The 22,195-nt window shown below is 41.3% G+C and overlaps 1 protein-coding gene across 1 annotated transcript; it reads left to right on the top strand.

The window, feature by feature from the left end:
* Positions 1-263: 263 nt before the first annotated feature.
* CBX1 (chromobox 1) lies at positions 264-20,397 on the top strand. Its single transcript, XM_037149993.2, has 5 exons — positions 264-479; positions 14,920-15,096; positions 15,560-15,737; positions 16,543-16,637; positions 18,868-20,397. The coding sequence occupies exons 2-5, from the start codon at positions 14,957-14,959 to the stop codon at positions 19,010-19,012; spliced, it is 558 nt and encodes a 185-aa protein (XP_037005888.1). The 5' UTR covers positions 264-479; positions 14,920-14,956; the 3' UTR covers positions 19,013-20,397.
* Positions 20,398-22,195: the final 1,798 nt, after the last annotated feature.

Here is a 22,195-nt window from a genome sequence, read left to right as displayed (position 1 = left end):
CCAAGAATGTGAATTTCTGATCAGAAGCAGTTGATTTTTAGGACCAAGCATCAATGGACTCGCTTATAAAAGCACACGTTCTAATTTCCTCGGTAACTACGTTCTAAACTACACTCCCCAACTACTTGGTAGTTTAAAATCTAAAACTCCCTGAAATCCTCACGAATACGCTCGGCGGCGTAAGACGCGCGCAGCACGTCGGATCTTGTAGTTTCTGATGAACTCCGAATCCCATAGAGCAGCGCGACAGGTCGTCGCACCTGCGCAGACCGGGCGGCGGGCCGTGCAGAGTGCGAAGCTCTTTTGTTCGGCCGAGGGGAGGGCCGTTGGCTGGGGCCTGCGGGACGCCGCTTCTGTGAGGGGCTTGGTCGCTGCCACCGGCCAGTTGCTCTTCTGTGCGCCAGTCCTCCGGCCCGCCTGACGCGACCTGCCAGTAGCGCGTCACCGATTCCTCTCCGGCTCTTGGGCGCTGCTTTGAGGTAAAGAGTCTGCTAGAGGCGAGGAAGCGGCGGGAGGGGGTTTGGAGGGAGGCGGGTGGCGGCGGCGGAGCCCCAGACGGGGGGCCGGCCGCGGAGGCTGCGAGCCGGTCGTGCGTTCTCCCCGCGCCGCGCTTCCCGCCGTGCGCCTGAAGGATGGAGAGGGCGGGGCGGTGTATCCTGAGGAGGACGTTGTAGCGATTCGGGGTGGGCCCAGCCCTGGCGGGGCGCTCATTCGCGGCCGGGGTGGACTCAGATAACGCTGTTGGCGTCGGGTGGGCGGCTGCGGGAGTGGGCTGGAGTGGAAAGTCTCGACTGTGGTTTGGGCATGGGACAGGCTGGGTAGGCTTGGTGCTGGGACAGGGGTGGGGAAGGCTCGCAACTTCGAGACCGAGGTTTAGAAATGTAACCTGAGAATTTGGTGTCTGGACCGGGCTCTCACAGGAATTTTGCTTGCAGGGCTGGGGAGGAGTAACTTCGAATAAGTTCTAAGAGGGTGCTGGGCAGCCCAAGGTGTGCTGCTGGGGGAACTCTGTTTCATAAATTGGGGAGGGGTTAGAAGGAGAAGCAGTTACCTTCGCGGCTCGGCTCCAGAGGAGGGAAGAGCTGTTCGTGTGGACAGCGGGACGTTCCGAGAGTCCCTTAAACATTTCTGGAACGTGAAGATAAAAGGGGGACCCTGGCTGCCCTTCATTCCTGAGGGTCCTTAAACAGTGGGGAGGCTGTAAAGGTGGGTAAAGCACAAGGGTGTTCCACGCTTTCATTCCCTTTCCAGGTTTTCTACTACCTTCATTCCATGATTCCGTCAAGAAGTTAAAAAGCCCAAGTGCAGCTCCTGCTTCGATTCAGAATTAGTTTCATATGTTTTTATCTGGGATTGTTAAGCTGTAGAAATGTGTAGATGAGTTAAGTTAGATTTTGAGGGTTGTGGGAAATTGGGAGACAAAGAGGAAAAAGTTCATTAGATGGTGACTTTTTCCCCTCTTGGGCTCTTGCGATTTTTGGCCCGCCTTTCCCTGTGGTTGAAAAATTTGAATACAAAGTGACTGCTATTTACTCCTTTTTCAAAACTTCATATGAAGGTTTTTCATGAATTTGTGTTATATTCAAACATATATTGGTTTAAATCGATTGAACTGGAGTTTACCAAAAGACCAAATACCCTATAACCTTTGGCCCAGAATAAATAGCTTCCTGGGTTATGTTAAGATTCACGTCAGCAGTTAGAAATAGTTCCAAAAGGCCCATGGTTTTGGAAAAGATGCATGAATACACTTGGGAAAGCAGTGCTTGTGTTCTCTCGCAGGTGCTTGCAACGTGTACACAGAAAGTGGTATGATTGGAGGGCACCTTGTTGGGGTCATTTGCCCCTTAATAAAACTTTAGTGCAGTTAAGGGTCTTCAGTCATTTCTGATTTTCCCTGTTCTAACCCTCTGAAGATCTAACAGACTTTCCATTAGACTTGATGTATTTTTCACCTCATAGGTTATTTCTCTGAGGAGTTTTTGGAATAAAATGCTCTAGTTTATGGGCTTACATAAAATGGGTCCATGCCTGTTGTTCATCCCAGTGTCTGGCACATAGTAAGCAGTTTAAATTGTTGAATGAATGGCTAGGACCTTGAGATCCTTTCTGAGAATTCCATGTGTTATTCAGCAGGATCAGTTAACATGCAGTTACGTAGTCAGTCTTCATGCCTTCACTTTACGACCTACGGCAGAGGAAAATTGTTGCTTGTCATAACCTCCGTTTTTTATATACTCACCTTGGCATTAAATACAGAAAAGGTATGCGGATTGTGCAGATAACAACTTTGCAAGGTACTAGGAAAAGCCTCAGGTTGTGGGTTTCAAAAGCAAGCTATGTAGTTTGAATATTTTCTGTTTTAAAAGTATTTGAAAAATCGCCCTGGCTGGTGTAGCTCAGTGGATTGAGCGCAGGCCTGCGAACCAGACAATCGAGGTTCAATTCCCAGTCAGGGCACATGCCTGGGTTGCAGACCAGTTCCCTGCAGGCCAGTTCCCAGCAGGGGACGCACGAAAGGCAACCATACATTGATGTTTCTCTCCCTCTCTCCTTCCCTTCCCCTCTAAAGATAAATAAATAAAATATTTTTAAAAAGTATTTGAAAAATCTTTTGTGTCTTTTGTATAGTTAAATAAGTATTTCCCAGTAGCGAAGTCTATTGGAAAGTTGAATAGCCTTTCTAAAGTTAACTGGAGAAGTTTTTCAAATATGGACAAAATCCAGGTTCTGTCTGTATTTGAATTTGATGACTTGTGTTAAATCTTTCCTACCTTTGGTCTTTATGATTTGCTGACCAAAAGGGGTAGCATAATTTGCCTGTAAAATTGTGCCTTTCTCTTTGAAATAGCTAACATATTGAAGACCTGATAGAACTATGGTATTTGACAGATTAATGTCAGTTATCTGGTTTCATTGTGTGATCTGTGAATGCTTTGGTCTCTGCTTTTAATTCCAACTTAGTCATAATTCTGGTCTTTTTAAAAAAGATTTTATTTATTTTTAGAGATGGGGGAAGGGAGGGAGAAAGAGAGACAGAAACATCAATGTGTGGTTGTCTCTCATGTGGCCCCCACTGGGGACCTGGCCTGCAACCCAGGCAATGTGCCCTGGCCAGGAATCGAACCGACAACCCTTTGATTCGCAGCCCGCACTCAATCCAGTGAGCTACACCAGCCAGAGCTAACTCTGGTCATTTTTATTTCACCTTAAACTAGAATCATTTTTATTTCATATTAAACTAAAAGATTTGCTTCATATATAACCGTGGCTTCTCCCCCAAATCTATAGTTTCATCTATGTCAGCATACTGGGACGGGGTTAGCAAAGTTTCTGGATGCATCTCAAATAGTATTCTAATTTTATTCACACACCAATATTTCAGTCCTCGATCCTGGGATTTGAAATCAGGGATTCCTTTAAAAACGAAACACCTGTTCACTGGGTATGTGGCACAAGTTCTTGCTTTCTGCTCAGTCGAGTTTTCCATTTGGAAAGCATTTGCCTCACAAACACCCACAGCTAACCGACTGAAAGCATTTAGAAACGTGAATCAGGAAGACTACAAAAATATACTACACATGCCTTCACCTGCCTTTTGAAGACCCATATGGAGTGGCCAGTGCTCAGCAAAGCTACTTCTTCCTTGTTTTCCGTTTAGGGTTTGTAGGTCAGGTGTATCTTGTTGCTCATTCCCTAAAAAGCTGACAGCTTTGGACTTTTACTCCCTGGTGATGTGAGTCTGAGGCATTCATCCTTATTGCCCATGTAGGGTTCAGCATCTTTCACAGAGCCAGACCTACCTTTGAGTGAAAACAGAAACAGAATGCTTTGTGAACTGCAAGGAAAAGTGAAACGATATTTGGCTTGATTGTGTGGGCTTTGTGGAAGAAGCAGCATGTAAGCTGGGTCTGGAAGGATGAGTAGGTTTTTGAATGCTGATCTTGGATAGGAGCGCACTTCTAAATAACAAGCCAGGCCAGGCAGGGAGGAACGTACAGCTTACGCTCAGGTGGTAGCTTTCTGTTTTGACTGCAGTGTAGGATTTGTGAGGGAAGTAGGAGTATAGAATGGTAAGGAACCAAAGGGTGTTAGATGTTAAAACACTGTGGAGTTTGGACTTAAGGAGGAAGAGGCCTTGGAGAAAATTTTATAACAGTTACCTACCACCTTCCTATTCCGTCTGATCCCGCCCAAACTGGTTCATGCACCATCTACCTCAGACATACCTCATTGCGTTTGTTCACAGCAGTTCCTTGAGCCAAATTGCCTTCCTCTTATCCACCTTTTCAAATAAATGCTCTTGGAGTTTGGCTGCAGTCCCGACTTTCAAAACCTTCCCTAATTACCCTAGCTATTTATTCCTCCAAGTCCTGTAGTGCTTTTGTGGTTACTTACTATTGTGTATATTTCTTTTGTTAATTATTATATATACTTGTCCTTTTTTCTACTGAAATGAACTTCAACTTTACCACCTTTTTATGTGTTATCTTTCAGTCTTGGCTCTATGTCTTACTGTTGGGGGATTTTTTTTAATATTAAATTTTATTTAGTTACTTTTCAAGTACATTTTTTTTAATCTATTTACTGTTGGGGGATTTTGGGAAATTGTCTTTACTTCAGTAAGCCTCCATTTCCACATTTGCGAAATGGACTTAGAGGAATTATTACAAGGATTGGATTAAGTGCCTTTATGTGCTGTTAAGTGTTAAGTATTCAATCAGTGTTAGTTATTGTTGTGTTATTATCACTTACGCTTTAGGGATTCTCCAAAGTTTATACTTCTGTGTGTCCTTATATCCCGCTAGTTGGACCAGACAGCTCTGTTTGCGTGGGTCTGAGAGGGTTCCTGTACTGCGGACTTTCCTTGCCCTAACCAGGGTGAGTTAGTCACCCTATATGCCAGCCAGGTTCTTAGAAAATGCTTATTGACTTGATTTTTTTAATTTAAAAAAAATCCTTACCTAAGCAAGGACATGCTTGTTTGATTTTAGAGAGAGAGGAAGAGAGGGAGGGAGAGAGAGAAGAGAAACATTGATCGGTTGCCTTGTTTACGCCAGGGACCAAATCTGTAACCTAGGCACATGCCCTACCAGGAATTGAACCTGTGAGCTTTTTTGGTTTATGGGAGGATTCTCCAGCCAGAGCTTGATTTGTGTTATTTTTTAAGAATTTTTTAACTCACTTTTTTTTTTTTTTTTTTAAGATTTTACCTATTGCCCAGCTAGCGTGGCTCAGTGGATTGAACGCCAGCCTGCAAACCAAAGGGTCACTGGTTTCATTCCCAGTCAGGACACATAGCTGGGTTGCAGACCAGGTTCCTAGTAGTGGGCGTGTGAGAGGCAACCACATACTGATGTTTCTCTCCCTCTTTTTCTTCCTCCTTTCCCTCTCTAAAAACTAAATAAATAAGGTCTTTTTAAAAAGAATATAAATTCCAAGAGACCAGGGATTTTTGCCTATCATAGTCACCCTATTTTTCAGCCCCAATCACATACTAGGTGCCCAATAGGTCATTGTTAAATGAGTGAATACTGTAGGAACATGTTCATAGGAAGAGTTAACCAAATCTAGCCTGGGGCTTCAGGGAAGCTTCTGACAGTGACATTTTAGCTAAGGAAAAACTGGTCAAGTAAAGACTGGTGCTGCAAGAGGCAAGGTGATAGTGATTAATAAGTTAGGTGCAGTGGCCTTCAGGTCAAATGTTCACAGATAACAACAATATGGAGAGATCAGCATTTTTACTTTTATTTATTTATTTTTGTTTCGGTGTGTTGTTGCCTCTTACACACCCTCCACTGGGGACCTGTGGTCTGCAACCCAGGCATGTGCTCTGACTGGGAGTTAAACCAGCAGCCCTTTGGTTTGCAGTCTGGCACTCAAGCCAGGGTGAGATCTGCATTTTTAAATTAGTGTCTAGTGTTGAGAATGAATTGAGTTAGGAGTCATCCAGGCAGAGGTGATGGTGACATAGAATAGGATGATAGTAGTGGGACTAGGAAAATGTCTGAACTGAAAGATATTTACGATAACAGAATCAATAGGATTTAGTAAGAAACTAGATCCATGGAGGATGGATGAGAAGTCAAGGGTGATTGTCATGTTTTTGTCTTGAACTCAGTAAAGCTGTTTGAACTCTTAAAAAGACCATTGTTCATTTAATTGTGTTACTGGCTTTTTTTAAAGTGTATATGTAAAATCTGAGCCTGAAGTCCTAACCTCTAGAGTTTATTAAAGACCTTCATTACCATATGGATCATCAAAACTGTCTTGAGTTTTGACAAAGGTCTTCAGAGATCTTAAAATTCTTTTTGCAAATAAATTATTTTACTGAAATTTTCCATGGCTTGTATCCAAAATTTATTTTTCTCATTTGTCTTATCTGTCTTCATACAAAGCTGTACTCCTTTTGCCATTTACTTATAAGAGTTTTGTTACTTTATTTTCCTACATGGGCCAGATAAAAGGAAGAGCACAGGAAAATCCTGCCCTTTAGGTATATGAAATGTGATTTCTCTGTTTCTGGCAGCTCTTCTGTCTCAGTCTTACAGAAATGAGTCTTTCGTTTCTCTGCTTTGTAATTATTGAATTATACCAACCAGACCTGGGTCCTTCTTCAGTTTGTTCTGGAGCTGCTCTGCTCTTAGAAAAAGCCAGCTGTGAATTTTTGCCAGATACGTAGAATAAAAGTGGTGTTTTCTCATTGAGTTTTGTGCATGTGTGTTTTTAATTTTGGAGAGAGAGAGAAATATTAATTTGTTCCATTTATTTATGCATTCATTGGTTGACTTTTGCATGTGCCCTGACTAGGGGTCAAACGTGCACCCTTGTCATATCAGGATGATGCTCTAACCAACCAAGCTTCCCTATGAGTTCGTCACTGGGTTTCATATAGCTATCCCTAAGCTTAAAACAGTAAATAATCTAATAAAGTAGGCTGTAGGTGCAAACATATAAATAGACAATTAATGCCAGAAGGTCATAAATGCTCATTTCAAAGGAATCCCATAAAGCTTGTTAAATCCCATAAACCTATTTTATAGATGAGGAAACTGAGTTATGTGGTATATATATTTAGTTATCTGTAGACATAAAGTTGTTTTGAGGAGTCAGGGAATGGAGAGAGATGCTTCTGGTGCTCATACTAGCTTTCTTCTGGCAAAAGAAACTATGAGGCCCTGGCTGGTGTAGCTCAGTGGATTGAGCACGAGCCTGGGAACCAAAGGGTCCCCAGTGGGGGCGTGCAAGAGGCAACCACACATTGATGTTTCTCTCCCTCTCTTTCTCCTTCCCTTTCCCTCTCTCTAAAAATAAATAAATAAATAAAATATTAAGAAACTTGGAGGATTCTTAAAGCAGTACTCTTTCAATTTCATTGTAAATGCAAAAAAAAATGTCTAAGATTAAATGATGTTGAATGTGATGAGGTTTTTAAAAGATTTTATTTATTTATTTTTAGAGAGATGAGAAGGGAGGTAGAAAGAGAGGAAGAGGAACATCAGTGTGTGGGTGCTTCTCGTGCACCCCCTACTGAGGACCTGGTCCACAGCCCAGGCATGTGCTCTGACTGGGAATTGAACTGATGACCCTTTGGTTTGCAGGCCAGCGCTCAATCCACTGAGCCACACCAGCCAGGGCAAGATTTTTGTTTTCAAGAACATCTTTTTTTTTTTTTTTTTATTGCTCTAGCCTTGTTCTAAATTATATGGAGAAAGTAAAATGTTCACTTGCCTTTTAGCTAACTATGAGAATTGATTTATATCTGCAATAATGTGTGTAAATCCACCTGAAGAATGTAGTTTCTGCCAGCCCTGTTACAGCAGTGGCTTTTATCCAAGAATGTGCATCAGGCCACCTAAGGAGACTTGAAAGATTCAGGTGGCATGGTCAAAGCAACCTTGATTGCAATAATGAAAAATCGGAAACAACCCAAATTTTTGTCACCAGGTCAATGGTTAGAGTATAGTGTGTCCATACAGTATGAACTTCTGTGCAGGTGTTAGTGGAGATTTTTTATGGAACAATGAAAAAGTACATTGTATAAAAAGGCAAGTTGTAGAACTGTGATATCTGTTTTCACAAATGTATATCTGTGTTAGTTTATATATAAAAGAACAAAAATGAGCTTTGACAGGTTCTGAGCCAGGGAACTTTGATTTCCTTCATTCAGTATTTTTGTAATTAAATGTGAATACATGTATTACATCATAATTAGAAAAACAATTTAAAGCCCTGGCTGGGTTAGCTCAGTGGATTGAGCACGTGACTATAAACCAAAGGATCGGGTTTGATTCACAGTCAGGGCACATGCTTTGGCTGCAGGTCAGGTGGGGGGGGCACTTGAGAGGCAACCATACATTGATGTTTCTCTCCCTCTCTTTCTCCTTCCCTTGCCCTCTAAAAATAAATAAATAAAGTCTCTAAAAAGAAAAAGAAAAACAATTTTAAAATAATACACCCTACTTTCTTATTCATTGGATCTCAGCATTTGTATTTATAAGCTCCATAGGTGATTCTGTTGCTATTGTAGGTGAAAGTTATTTACTCAAGCCCTGCTTTCCTGTGAATCTTTTCTTAGTAAAGATAGTCACCTCACCTGACTAACATTCTAAATGTGTCACCTTAGTGCTTAGCTAAAAACCCTACCACTGCTTTGGTTTCAGAGGTTTGCAGGCATTACCTTGTCCTCACATCTGGAGTTTGATCCTTCAAGCTGGCAAGAAATCTGTATGGATATTCCTGGGGTGGCCCTTTATAATTCATGTGTCTGATGGATCGGGAGCTTATGTCCACATTATCTTTCCAGGTCTTTCTCATACCCTTTCACAGTAACAACTACTCAAAATAAAATGCCTAATCTTGTGTCCTATACTTTAGTGCCTTCTGTGTTCAGTTAGCATTGCCCCTCCTTCTCATTTTCTGTCTCCTAACTTCAGAAGTGAAGGGTGTGTGAAGAAAATTGCAACAGTCCTTTCCTCCCTTTCTTAGAGTGTAGGCCCTTGCCAGGTAGCTCAGTTTGGAGAGAGTATCATCCTGACACACCAAGGTTGTGGGATCTGCCCTACAGGAGGGCATGTAGAAGAAACAACCCTCTTCTCTTTCTGTCTCTAAAATCACCTTTTTTTTTTACACCTCTCCATGCAGGGACTGAACTTGCAACCTAGGACAGGAACCAACCCTGAACAGGAACCAAACTGGTGACAAAGATGCCCAGTCAACTGAGGCACACTCAATCATGCCTAAAATAAAATTTTTAAAAAAGAGCTATAAGTTCAGAGCTCTTACTTCAGATTTATAACATTCCTGGATTTATTGAGACACTGTAGATGTATTTTGGTTTCTTTAAATTGGCATTTTTCTCAGTAGTTGTCTCTCAAGACTACTTGCAAGTTGTTTAACTTCAAAAATTCTGCCCCATGTAGCATTTATCAATTTAAAAGACTCTGAAGCCTTCTGGGCACTAAAAACAAAAGCTTTGTTACTGCTTGCTGATTTAATTAACAATAAATACCTTCATATACCAGCAACCAATTAAAAATCGCTGTTTTTGTTTTTTTTAAAGAGGGATATCTCCCAAGGTCTTTTCTGAAAGAAAATCATTGTCAGTCATTTCCTTATTTACTGATGACATTGCAGTGAAAAGATCCATCTCAAGAGCCCTCTCTGTCCTTTTCCTCTCACAGCCTGAGGGAATGCTCCCTGTGTAGCTAGCTACTAATTCTGTATGTGCAGCAGGGCCGCTTAGCCCAGCTTTGCTAGATGTCCTTACTGAAGTGTTATGGCTCTTGGTTCATTGTGTGACCTTAGATGACCTACTGTACGTAAATCTTTTCTGTGGTCCATGAAGTATCAATAACATTTGAATGGCTTGTTTTAAGGGGTGGTTTCTGTTTTAGGATCAAATAAGATATGTAGTAGCACTTTATAAACTGTAAAGTGCAATACAAATGTAAAGTATTGTTTTTCTAGGCATCTTAAAATGTGGCAGACCCAGTAAATATTTGGGTCAAAGTTATAGCATCTTATTTAACTATATTTTTTTATTTTCTGTTTTTATTTATTGATTTCAGGAAAAGGGAGTAATGGAGAAACTCAGTTTGTTGTTCCACTTATTCGTGTGTTCATAAATGTGCAGCCTTGGGGTGGAGCGATGCTGCACCCAACTAACCTACCTGCCCAGGCAGGGCTTAACTAGATTTTTTGTCTGCACCTTCATAAGCTTTGAAAAGACTTGTCCAAGGATTAAGATTTCTTTTTTTTTTTTTTTTTAATTTTATTTAGTTATTTTTCAAGTACAGTTTTTTGTCTATTTTTCCCATCCCAGCCTCCCCTGCCCCTTGCTCCCCACCTCCCTCCCATTTCCTCCCCCCCCAAGATTTCTAAATTAATCTAGAATCATTTGCCCTGTATACACCTCTTGTGACATTCTTTCATATATTTTAACCCTTTGTTAAAAAATGGTACTTTTGCCCTGGGTGGTGTGGTTCAGTGGGTTGAGCACTGGCCTTCGAACTGAAAGATTGCAGGGTTCAAATCCCAGTCAGGGCACAAGCCTGGGTTACAGGCTAGGTGCGCCCCCCCCCACCGTTGGGCATTGGGGGTGCAAGAGGCAACCAATTAACATTTCTCTCACACATCGATGTTTATCTCCCTTTCTTCCTCTCTTCTCTCTCTCTAAAAATAAATAAATAAAAATTTTAAAACCAAAGAAAATAGTACTTTTGATATCGTAATTTGGTTGTTGGGATGCTTGGGGAGAGTGGCAAAGAGTGTTGGCCCGAGGCAGTTTTCCATTTTGCTACTACACTGATCTGTGTTACTTTGAAGTTTCCTTGCCTAGCAGTTCCAACTGTGAGCTCTCCTTCTAGATATTTCTTTCTGCTCATCATCAGGTAGAGGCAGTTTCTCTTGAAATAACCCATTTGGAGATTGCATGAGAATAATTGGCCTGTCATAATATTTAAGGGGGGGTGCTCTTGGCTCTTCCAAAGGTACTAGATTCTATAGGAAGAACGGGTTGCATATTTAGTCTGCTTCTCTACTGATTTTGAAAACAGCTTATTCAGGACCCTGGAGAACTACCTCCAAAAACTTGGGGGAAACTCACATTGGGTAGCCTGGCTGAGAATCTCCAGTATAAAGAAGAATTAAGAAAGTTCAGAGAGAAGTTAAGAGTCTGTTTTCTGCATTTTTTACTTCTTATTTGAGTTGTTCTTAGGACAGTATTTAAGCTACAACCTAGAGGTATTTTCCCCAATTGGGGCAATTTTCTTTACTTAACCTAAAGGATTTTATTATTATTCTTTTCTATGACTACTGTTCCTTAGGGCATGCTAATAAGGGGAGGAGAGGCCTGCAGGAGCTGGCGATGAGTCAGAAGCTGTCCTGACCCTTTTGAGTCATATATCCGAGGGACAGTGTTCAGTGCTATTTCTTTTTCTTTTTTAGGATAAATCTTGTTGTTTTTTAAATTCACTTTATTGGGGTAACGTTGGTTAATGACATTACATAATTTTAGGTGTACTCTGTTGTGAATCGATGTCTCTATACTGTATTGTGTGCACCCCACCCAAAATCTAGTTTCCTTCCTTTACCATGTAAATGAAGTGCTGTTTCTTTTTGTAAGACAATTAAAGCTATCAATGTAGATAACACTGAGCCTTAAATAGCTCTGAATTTTGAAACCATAGTAAGGGTTATTAGGGGACAGTTACTGTTTTTGGACCATCTGTATAACCCATTGTTTTCCTTCCGTCTATTGAGAATGGGAATGTCTTACAATTTTTTAAAAGATTTTATTTATTTATTTTTAGAAAGATGTGAAGGGAAGGAGAAAGAGAGGGAAGGAAACATAAATGTGTGGCTGTCTCTGGAACACCCCCTACTGGGGACCTGGCCCACGACCCAGGCATGTGCCCTGACTGGGAATTGAACCTCGACCTTTTGGTTGGCAAACCCACGCTCAATCCACTGAGCTATACCAGACAGGTGTCTTACAATTTTTAAGTACAAATTAATGTAGAAGGCTGTATAGCCCTTTGTCATCTAAAGGTGATCATCAGTTTACTTTTCCCTGCATTTTTTCAACTAAAGACTGACCATGAATCTTGCCACCCCTTCAACCACCAGTGAAAAGAAGCAATCAAGGAGTAGCACTTATCCTTGGGGGAAATACACTACTGCATTTATTCAACAGGAAAGTTAGATCTTTTTAAAAAAAATATATTTTATTGATTATGCTATTACAGTTGTCCCATTCCTCCCCTTCACTCCCTTCCACCCTGCACACCCTCTCTCACCCACATTCCCCCCTTTCAGTTCATGTCCATGTGTCGTACTTATAAGTTGTTTAGCTTCTACATTTCCCATACTATTCTTGCCCTCCCACTGTCTGTTTTCTACCTACTGTCTGTGGTACTTATTCTCTGTACCTTTTCCCCCTCTCTCCTCCTCCCAATCCCCCAGATTTTTCTTTACTCATAAAATAATACGTCATATGGCAGTCAGAATTCTGGAAACCTGAAATCGTCTCCCTTTGGAAGCATAGCCTCTGAGTCAGAGGCATGATAAAGTTAGAGATTGCATTCGATCCAGTGATTAGTCTGTTCAGGAACTAAATAAAGGAAAGGAAGACTCCTGCTGGCACTTTCTCTAAAAGGTAGAGGATTTGGGGAGAGGCAAGGAAAGTCTTCAATATGTAAATGGAAAGGGAGAGTGTTGAAAAGATACTCATCGATTTGTGTTCCGAAGGGGTGGGGGTAGCTTGGGAGTTGCTGTAGGCCACACTAAAAGTATCTCAGAAAACACTGTTTTTGTGTCACTCTGGGAAAGTTCAGAATACATTTCGTGGGAGAGGTGTCTACATTTTTTCTAACCAGACATTAAGCTCCAGGAAAGAAGGGACCATTTTTTACTCTACTGAATCTCTAGTATCCAGCAATGTCCAGAATTTTCTAATAGCCAAACATGTTTGTTCTTTCATTAAGTTGGCATTTCTCCTTTATGCAGACATGGAGATATCTGACTGTAATAAGCCTGAGCATCTGTAGATACTATAACTGGTCCGTAATGACAATCCTGACTTCTGTGAAGTTTGTTATATTTCATTTTTTTGTTATATTCATATAGTCTATAGATAGACTATTTCTAAAATACATTCTATTTACACAGTCCAGTTTAAAGTATTTGGAAGAGTTTCTACTTAGGTAGACTTCTTTTCACAAGGATGCTAGAACAATCACTTTAACCCCAAATTGGCAGTCTTTGAAAAAAATTTTATTGTATATTTTTTACATTACCTTTTAGTTCCCTTATACACCCTCCCCCTCCCCCCAGCAATCGCCACTGTTAGCCATGTCCATGAGTTCTTTTTCCTTTTTGCTCAATCCCTCTACCCACTAACCTACCCTCTCCCTCACTACCTGTCATCCTGTTCTCCATCTATGATTCTGTCCCCATTAATTGGCATTGACTTAAATTCAGACATGGTAGTAACTCCTTTCTTGTTTGGATCATCTGCCACACTCTTACTTAATTCTATCCCATTCTTGGCAACTGATCCATCAATTTGTAGATTTTGGCCAATTTTGTAGGTAACTTTAGTTGTGTTGGTATGTTATGGTGCCACCTACTGACACAAATTGGTAAACAAGACTTTAAGCCTACCGGCAGTCAGAGTTGTTTGATAACAAGAAACTTGGTGAATTGTAAATTAATTGTGACATTCAGAAAAGACTGAATAAAGAATCTTAAGGAGCCCTGGCTGGTGTAGCTCAGTGGATTGAGCGCGGGCCTGCGAACCAGAGTATCGTGGTTCGATTCCCAGTCAGGGCATATGCCTGGGTTGCAGGCCAGTTCCCAACAGGGGACCCATGAGAGGCAACCATACATTGATATTTCTTTCCCTCTCTCCTTTCCTTCCCCTCTAAATATAAATAAATAAATTTTTTAAAAAAGAACCTTAAGGGGACTCAAAAGAAGAGGGTTTTACCCTGGCCAGGTAGCTTGGTTGGTTAGTGGTTGTCCCATTTTCGAAGGTTGTGGGTTTGATCCCCGGTCAGGGCACATAGAAGAATCAAGTGGTGAATACATAAATAAGTAGAATGAGTCATTGTTTTTTCTCTCCCTCCCCACCCCCAATTCCTCTCTCTGATTGTTTTTAGAGAAGAAAGGAGAGAGAAACATCAATGTGTGGTTACCTCTTGTGTGCTCCCCCCACACACACACTGGGGACCTGGCCTACAACCCCAGGCATATGTCCCGATGGGAAATCAAACTGCTAACCCCTTGGTTTGCAGTCCACTGAGCCACACCAGCAAAGGCAGCGAATTCTAAATTAGTAAACTAAAAAATTGTTTTTTAAAAGAAGATCTTTTAATATTATGGAAGAATGGGTTATAGGCATTCAAAGAGAAAATTAAACAGGATGGTCAATAAATAGAACAATCTATTTCCCACAGTAAAAAGTCAGGTCTGGTACTGTAATGAAATGGAAAACAGAATAGAAGGAAGTGTGGATCGGTGGGGTTTGGTTTTGTGTATGTGTGTGTACACATATATTTGAAATATATACATTATTTTTCAGAGGATTTTCTTTCAATCCAACATTAATATGTTAGATACCATGCTTTAGAATAAAAGGTCTATTGGCAGCTTTTTAACTTAGAACACATATAGAAGTTTTAAGTGGCTGTGCAAGAATAAACAAGTTTTACTGTGAGATTAGTTGGGGCTGTTTTATGAACTAACTTTCTAGGCGAGTAACTTCCTTGTGTGTTGAAGACGGACAAGCACAGCACTTAAATAAGCAGTGCACACTATTGGAGTCACCTGCAATGTCCCTGCTTTTCTTACCATCCATATATTTGCCTAACCAACAAGAGTATGCCCTTATGTCCTTTTTATTTTTTTATATTTTAGCAGCGTCACCTTTTATACTAGAAAGCTGGCGGGCACTATGGGGAAAAAACAAAACAAGAAGAAAGTGGAGGAGGTGCTAGAAGAGGAGGAAGAGGAATATGTGGTGGAAAAAGTTCTCGACCGTCGAGTGGTAAAGGGCAAAGTGGAGTACCTCCTCAAGTGGAAGGGGTTCTCAGAGTAAGTTCACTGACCTGGGGAAATCCATTCCGTTAGTGACCAACTATTTCTTAGGAATCTAGTATTGTGCCAGGCCTAGGGTGCTCCGACGGCTACAGTGATTCAGGCCTGGCCTCTTAACTGTGGAAATGATCCATCCGTATGCATAAAGTGCTGTAATACAAGACAGTGATTTCAGAGAGCAGTTTTGCCTGTGGCTTTAGACAGATCCAAATTTGCAAAGAGAAAGTAAATTTCCTTTGAAAGATGCAACTTTTTAAACTTTAAATTTGTATTGGAAAGCTCCCCCATCCCACCAAGAGGTTTGAATTTTGCCCAGCGTTTGGTCTTGGGCAAAACCTAGTCACTCATTGTCAGCTTTTCTTTTCCAAGGACACTACTAGCTCTTGTCCTTTTGTGCATCTCCTCTGTGTGAGTGTGCTGACTTTGAGTGGAAAGTGACTCACTGTGCCTCTCATTTCAGTGAGGACAACACGTGGGAGCCAGAAGAGAACCTGGATTGCCCCGACCTCATTGCTGAGTTTCTACAGTCACAGAAAACAGCACATGAGGCAGATAAATCAGAAGGAGGCAAGCGTAAAGCCGATTCTGATTCTGAAGATAAAGGAGAGGAGAGCAAACCAAAGAAGAAGAAAGAAGAGGTAAGCGTAGGAGTAAGAATCGGTACTACCAGAATTTTCACTGCTGTCAGAGAGGCCGAAGGCAGGTAATTTTAGCACTTTTGTTCTGCTGCTTTAGAAGAAAAACACATTTTCAGGGATTGATTGATTGATTGATTGATTGATTTTTAGAGAGAGAAGAGAGGGAGAGAAACATTGATCAGTTGTGCCCCCAACTGGGGACCTGGCCTGAAACCCAGGGCATGTACCCTGACTGAGAGTCAGCTGGTGACCTTTTGATTTGTGGGACGACGCAAATCAAAAGGTGTTGTGACGCCACTGAGCCACACCAGTCCGGGCTCTACTGCTTTTTAAATATCAGCAGTCATCTCTCAGTCCTTCTGGAATCTTAGATAGGCTAATATTTACAGAGGATTTGGGGGCTCACTGTTCTCAAAAGGCCGTGTAGTCTACATTTATTTTATTTGAAGTTTCAAGAACAATTCATTCCTGTTAGTAGATTGTTTTCAATGTTTCAGTCATTATAGGTTTGAGGTAGCCATTTTAATTTATTCTCAGTACCTTAAAGTCAGTTGTCTTTTGAGTGAAGAAACATTTGCGAACATTTAGTTTGCTTGAGATGTATGTCCCTTTATATGTGGGGACACCTCAGACACTTCAGACCTTGATGGGATAATCATTCAACGACTCTAAGAGGCCTGTGATCATGGTATTGGTCAAAGATCTTGGCAAAAAGAGTTTGAATGCGTGGATCAGGGAAACAGTGATTTCAATCTGCAAGCTGTCCCACGTCGTTGAAATTGTTCAATCCCTCTGGTTTTTGCAGTCAGAAAAGCCACGGGGCTTTGCCCGGGGTTTGGAGCCAGAGAGGATTATTGGAGCTACAGACTCCAGTGGAGAACTCATGTTCCTGATGAAATGGTGAGTCTGCCAGTGGCTGTGTGTGGTGTTGTTTTCTCCTCCCGTTTGTTCCATGCCAGAGAAAGGAGCTGGACCTTCGAAATTCCAGTCACCCAAGTATGAAATCTTTAAGATGCCATAGTCCTTCGATAGTGACCCTCGGCCTGACTGCCAACCTGGACTCATGATTTACAGGTAGGGGCCCTTAGGATTTTCAGATCTTTGACCATTTTTTTTTTTAGGAGGTGGGAGAAAATCCAGAATGGAGAGGTTATGGGGAGGAATCACATTTCACTTTCTAAGTGAAAGGAAAAAATGTGAAACGTGATTGAGCTACCCTCCCCTTCTGCCACCTCCTTAATAAAGATTGGGCTGGCCCCAGGCTCAGAAATTCTGTTAACTTCTCTGGATTAGGAAAGAATTTCTGTAGCTCTTGCTTTGTTCCATAATCAGTAGATTCTTTCTAATTTGTGCAGCTTCAACAATTCCAGGATCAGCCAGCAGGGGGCAGCAATGCCTCTTTCCTATATACTGAGCAAAGAGCAAGCCTACCTTTTTCTCCATTAAATACAAATACCAATGATAGTAATACCCCATGAAACAGCTTAATGGAAGCAGTTGTCTTGAGAATCTTAAGAACTGTAATTAAGCCAAAACTTTATATAATCTCCCTACTCTCTCTAAAAGGAAGGCTTTTTTTTTTTTTTGCTTATTGAAAACTCTTGTACTTTTTCCTCCTCAAGTAGATCTCAGTCATTGTTAAAATATAAATCAGGAGTGAATAGTTCTAAACCTTTGCTTATGAAGACAGCATTGTAGGTACTCTGTCCTTTTGTGAGTCTAGAACCTTCTCTGAAATTCACATGTACCAGTTCCTCTTTTTTAGAAGGTGGCCAGAGGGGCCTAACTTAAACACCACAAAAAGCCTGGATTACCACTAGCTAAACCTCTCTCTTCTTCCTGTGCATTCCCTAGATGTTTACTGAATCTGACCTTTTAGCTGATTTGTTGCTACCTTGTAGAAGAGGTTTTGTTTTAAGGTGCTGCATTTGAGGGGGAAGAATTGATTCCAGGAGTTATGTGCTCCAACTAGAATATACTTTCTCTGTCTGCATTTGACCAGTTTAAGTTATAGTAGTATCTCTGTGTTGCTTAAGATTACACCTCTTTGGTTGACTTCCAGCTGTGCGTAAGGGTTATAGCTGAATATACCTTTACAGGTTAAGATTGATGTTGATTATAAAAAACCAAGTTCCTGCTGAAGTTATTTCCCTGGGGAGTGGAGATACTTATCCATTTCCAAAAATAGAAAAAATTCCTATGCCATAAATGACTGAACTTACCTCTGAGTGTGTTAATGATTTGTCAACAAAGGGCAGCCTGCTTCAGGTTCCAATATTGTTATACTCCTTTCCCTTTCATTCTCTCAAGTCAGTTGTCCAGAAATAATACCGTAGCAGCTTACTCTTTGGTTTCGTGCAGCTGTGTGGCTTTGGTTTACCTGTTGCTGGTTTTCTGGAACCTTTGAGTGATGCCTTATTAGAGATCCTATCATGTATCTGCTGCCTGCCCTATATTACTGCTTCTACCTAGGACATTTGCAGTGATCTGAAGATAGAGCTTAGTCCTTTGTCTCTTGTAATATGGATGCAATTTTCAAATTTTGAGAACATTTTACAATTTAGAAGACTAGAGAGAATTGCATAATAATCCACTCATTTTCCACCAACTCTGTTGTTGAAGAACCATTTCAAAGCACCTGGGAGGTGTGGCATATCTCCATGAGCATGGCCACCTGCACTGGCTCTGACCAGTGTCATATCGGTATTCAGTGTTATCCAACATATCCAACATGGTAGGAAAAGCTATTACAAAGCCAAGATCTCTCCACAGGCTCTTAGCATCTGGCATTTGGCTTTTGAAAGAGTGTGGTAGTCTCTTTCCTTCCCCCGGAATAGAAGAGTCTTTGGGGGGGGGGGGGGGGGGCTTTCCCAGAGTCGGCAAAAACTCTGTGATAGAGTTAGATCACCTACCTTTGGACAAAGTTAACCCAGAGGGGGATTTTAACAGGAGATCTACAAGGATGTCACTTAACTAAAAGCTGACAGTAAATGCTGCTTGGGCCATGTTAGTACCCTTCCTTAGCTTATACTTCTGGAATTAATATTTTTAAAGCTCTTTCTCTTGGATGATCCAGGTTGGGAGACCACTAGCACCTGGTCTCAAAGTCTCTCTGTGCTTTGTTCTGCAGGAAAAACTCTGATGAGGCTGACCTGGTTCCAGCCAAGGAAGCCAATGTCAAGTGCCCCCAGGTTGTCATATCCTTCTATGAGGAAAGGCTGACGTGGCATTCTTACCCCTCGGAGGATGATGATAAAAAAGATGACAAGAATTAACTCTCCTGAGTACCAGCCCCTGTCACATCTGACTGTGGGTTCAAATGGGGAGGGGAAGGAGTTTTACTTGTCTTGACACCATAGAGGTGGCTTGAGAAGATGTCCTTTGAAGAGCCAGTATAGTTTCTGTGCCCCACAGCAGCCCAAGTGCTTTAAAGCCGTTCCATGCTGTATAGTTTGCACACCCATCCGAGTGGAAGGGAAGGAGGATAAGTGTTTCAAGGCAACCCATTCTGCACTGTGCCGAGAAAAGCAAAGGGCCTTCTATGAAGGACAAAACTTGCAGAACTGGTGTGTGGGAGAGCAGAAAGATACTGTAGATCTTCAAAGAGCATCTCCACAACCCACAGCCTTCTTCCTAATAGTGTTAACTGCATTTTTACAGCGTAGCATGTGTGTAGTTTTTGACTATTACTGGTGTATTATTTGGGGGTGGGAGGGGTGGGGCGGGAAGGAAGGGGGATGGGTAGGATTGTTTTTGTTAAAATTTGGGGCCATGTTGGGGAAATGGTAAAACAGTGGATAGAACAAACAATGATTTGATTCTGTGTCCAGAATATTTTATCTTTTCAAAAAATATCGTTGCCAATTTAATTGAGACTGTAAGAGACTGTTTAAAAGCTGTGAATGCCTGAAACTTACAAGCGAAGGTGTTCCCTGCCTGAACTTAATAAAAGCCAAGGTGTTCCCCGCTCTTCCCAACAAAGGACTAAGCGAGTCCATAGGTTACCAAAGCTGCCATTTTAGGGATGGAAACTGGTTGAGAAGGGAAAGTCTTTTATTGGAGCATATACAATAGGCAGATCATTCTGTCTTAGAGGTGCTAATTCTTGAAATTGACAAGACAATCCTTTCTTTTCCAGTTATGATGCTATAAATAATAGCTTGTCCATCCAAGTTACTGGCTGAGGTATTTGGGAGGGGAAGAGGTGACTTAGGAGGCATGAGCATTAAGAGAAAGGCCCATGCTCTAAGGGTAGAAAACTCTCAGAGCCTCTCTGTTTTTCGAACTTTAGACTCTGAAACCGTTGATGGCAGGGTTTAGTCACTGACAGCACAAGTTCACTGAATCACTTCAAGAGTTGGATTATTTCAACAGCCCTGGTCTCAGGAGAAGATTAAACTTTCATACTGGGGCAGTGGTTCACTTTAAACACACACACAAACACATACAAACTTTTTTAATCCTAAGAATTAACTGATACCCAAAATGCTGTCTTGGCTCATGAGATCCATCAGTTCTTGACATCATCCAGACCTGCATCTAGAACTTCACTGTAAAATTTTTAGGCATGTGTTGGGTTTCTGTGAAAACTTTTGTTTTAAATGTAAACTTCATACCACACTGTCAGTTTTTGTCTTAATAAAACTATATAGATTTATAATCCTTGATTTGTCTTAAGTCTTGCCAGAAGCCCTCCTTGCCTTTTATTGCCTGACAGGTTTACTGTTGGAAACAACTTCCACACTCAGATGGTTCTGTTTCTTGCATACTGGAGGCTTGAGAATCTGGCACCTGGCCTGAATCTTTGAGTGGTCTCACCACATTGAGTATTTATTGAGCATTTATACTGATGCAGAGACTAAATATTGTCACATCATTCTGTATTCATATTACTCAAAGGTTTTTTGTTGAGCGTTCTCTGGCCTGTTAGCACTTCCAAACTATGTGTTTGGGAACATGGGGTTTTGGGTTAGGTTTAGATTCTAGCTTATGTATTTCATAGATTTGTATGACCTTAGCTAAAGTCAGCTTCCCAGAATTTTCAGGATTTGGCCTTGGATTTGATACTGAATTAAAATGTTATCTATTTCCTTAATGTCGCTTTCTGCCTATAATTCTAGAACCAAAATGGGACTAGACACTGATCATTTATAAAAACGGAAGGTGGGATTTCCACTGAGATCAAATCAGTGTAACAATTCAGATCTACTGCTTAGTACAAAGCATATAAGTAAACTGATATGTTGGTACTTTATTCCAGAAGCCTCCTAGGAGTTTGGGAAGACATAAATATGATGGAGCTGGAAGGCTTTTTCTGTGCAGAGGTCTGAGTGTGTCCTTGTAATTGGCAGCAGCCGAGCAGTTAGTAGCTAGATAAGAGTGAGGTGAGGTGGGCAGTGGTGTTCTGGTTCTGTTCTGCATCATAAAATGCACTGAAATTAGCCTTCAGCCTTGGTAAGTGTCCAGAATGAGCTGCTATTCAGCTATAGCCTTCACCTTTGGAATCTACTTCAGAGTCATTTCTAGATTCCTGAACTCTTGTAAGACCACATCATTCTCTCCAGGGAATACACTGAAATGGATCATACGTACAGTGGAAATTGATGTGGAAATAGTCATAATTTTATCTTTAAAAGCCGATTTTTCACATTTCTAGATTCAAGTTTTTGTTTTTAATTTATTGGTCTGAGAGAGAGAGAGATCAACTTGCCATTCCACCCCTTCATGCATTCATTGGTTGATTCTTGTATGTGCCCTGGCTGGGCTTCCGACCCACGCCCTTGGTGTGTCAGGACAGTGCTGTAACCAGCTGAGCTGCCCTACCTGGTCAGGGCTAGATTTGAGGTTTAAGAATACATTTTTCTCACGTGATTATTGAAGCCACAAACGTGTGCAGAAATGTTAGAAATGAAAAATGCATATAGGCATAAGAAATCTCAAGTGCCTTTTTATAAAGCATGCGGAGCGCATTTCTTCAGGTGGTGCAAAACGTGTTTGTTAGGTGGCCTCGGTGAAATCGCATCATCATAGACCTCTTGCCCAGGAGCTCATTTAGGTTACAGCCTTAGTTACTGTTACAAAAGAAAGCTCACTAATGTGGTGACAGCATCATTATTGGTGGTGTCTTACACTGGCAGAGCCTGTTAGAAAAAGAAAATGAAAATACCTTGCTCTTCCACTGTCTTCAGTTGAGTTTCAAGTTAGCACAGTAAATGGCCAGTATAATGCCCACAGGAGTACTCTGGAATAATTATTTCTGCTTTTCAGTGTCATTTGAAAGTTTTGACTACTAATTTTAAGTAATTAGTTGAGTGTTTAAGTATTTACTTTCAAATATAATCTTACGTGCCAGAACTCACTCAGCTCAATTTGATTTTTACCCATGGCCATTGGTGTTTGGCCATGTGTGCTCAGCACATTTTTATAGTCTATGGCCTGTGGCATTAGGAGTCTACGTT

The sequence above is a fragment of the Artibeus jamaicensis genome, unplaced genomic scaffold (assembly GCF_021234435.1).
Source record: "Artibeus jamaicensis isolate MK-2021 breed Jamaican fruit bat unplaced genomic scaffold, CSHL_Jam_final contig_1998, whole genome shotgun sequence".
Taxonomy (NCBI): Eukaryota; Metazoa; Chordata; class Mammalia; order Chiroptera; family Phyllostomidae; genus Artibeus; species Artibeus jamaicensis.
This window is presented reverse-complemented; position numbering and strand designations above follow the sequence as displayed.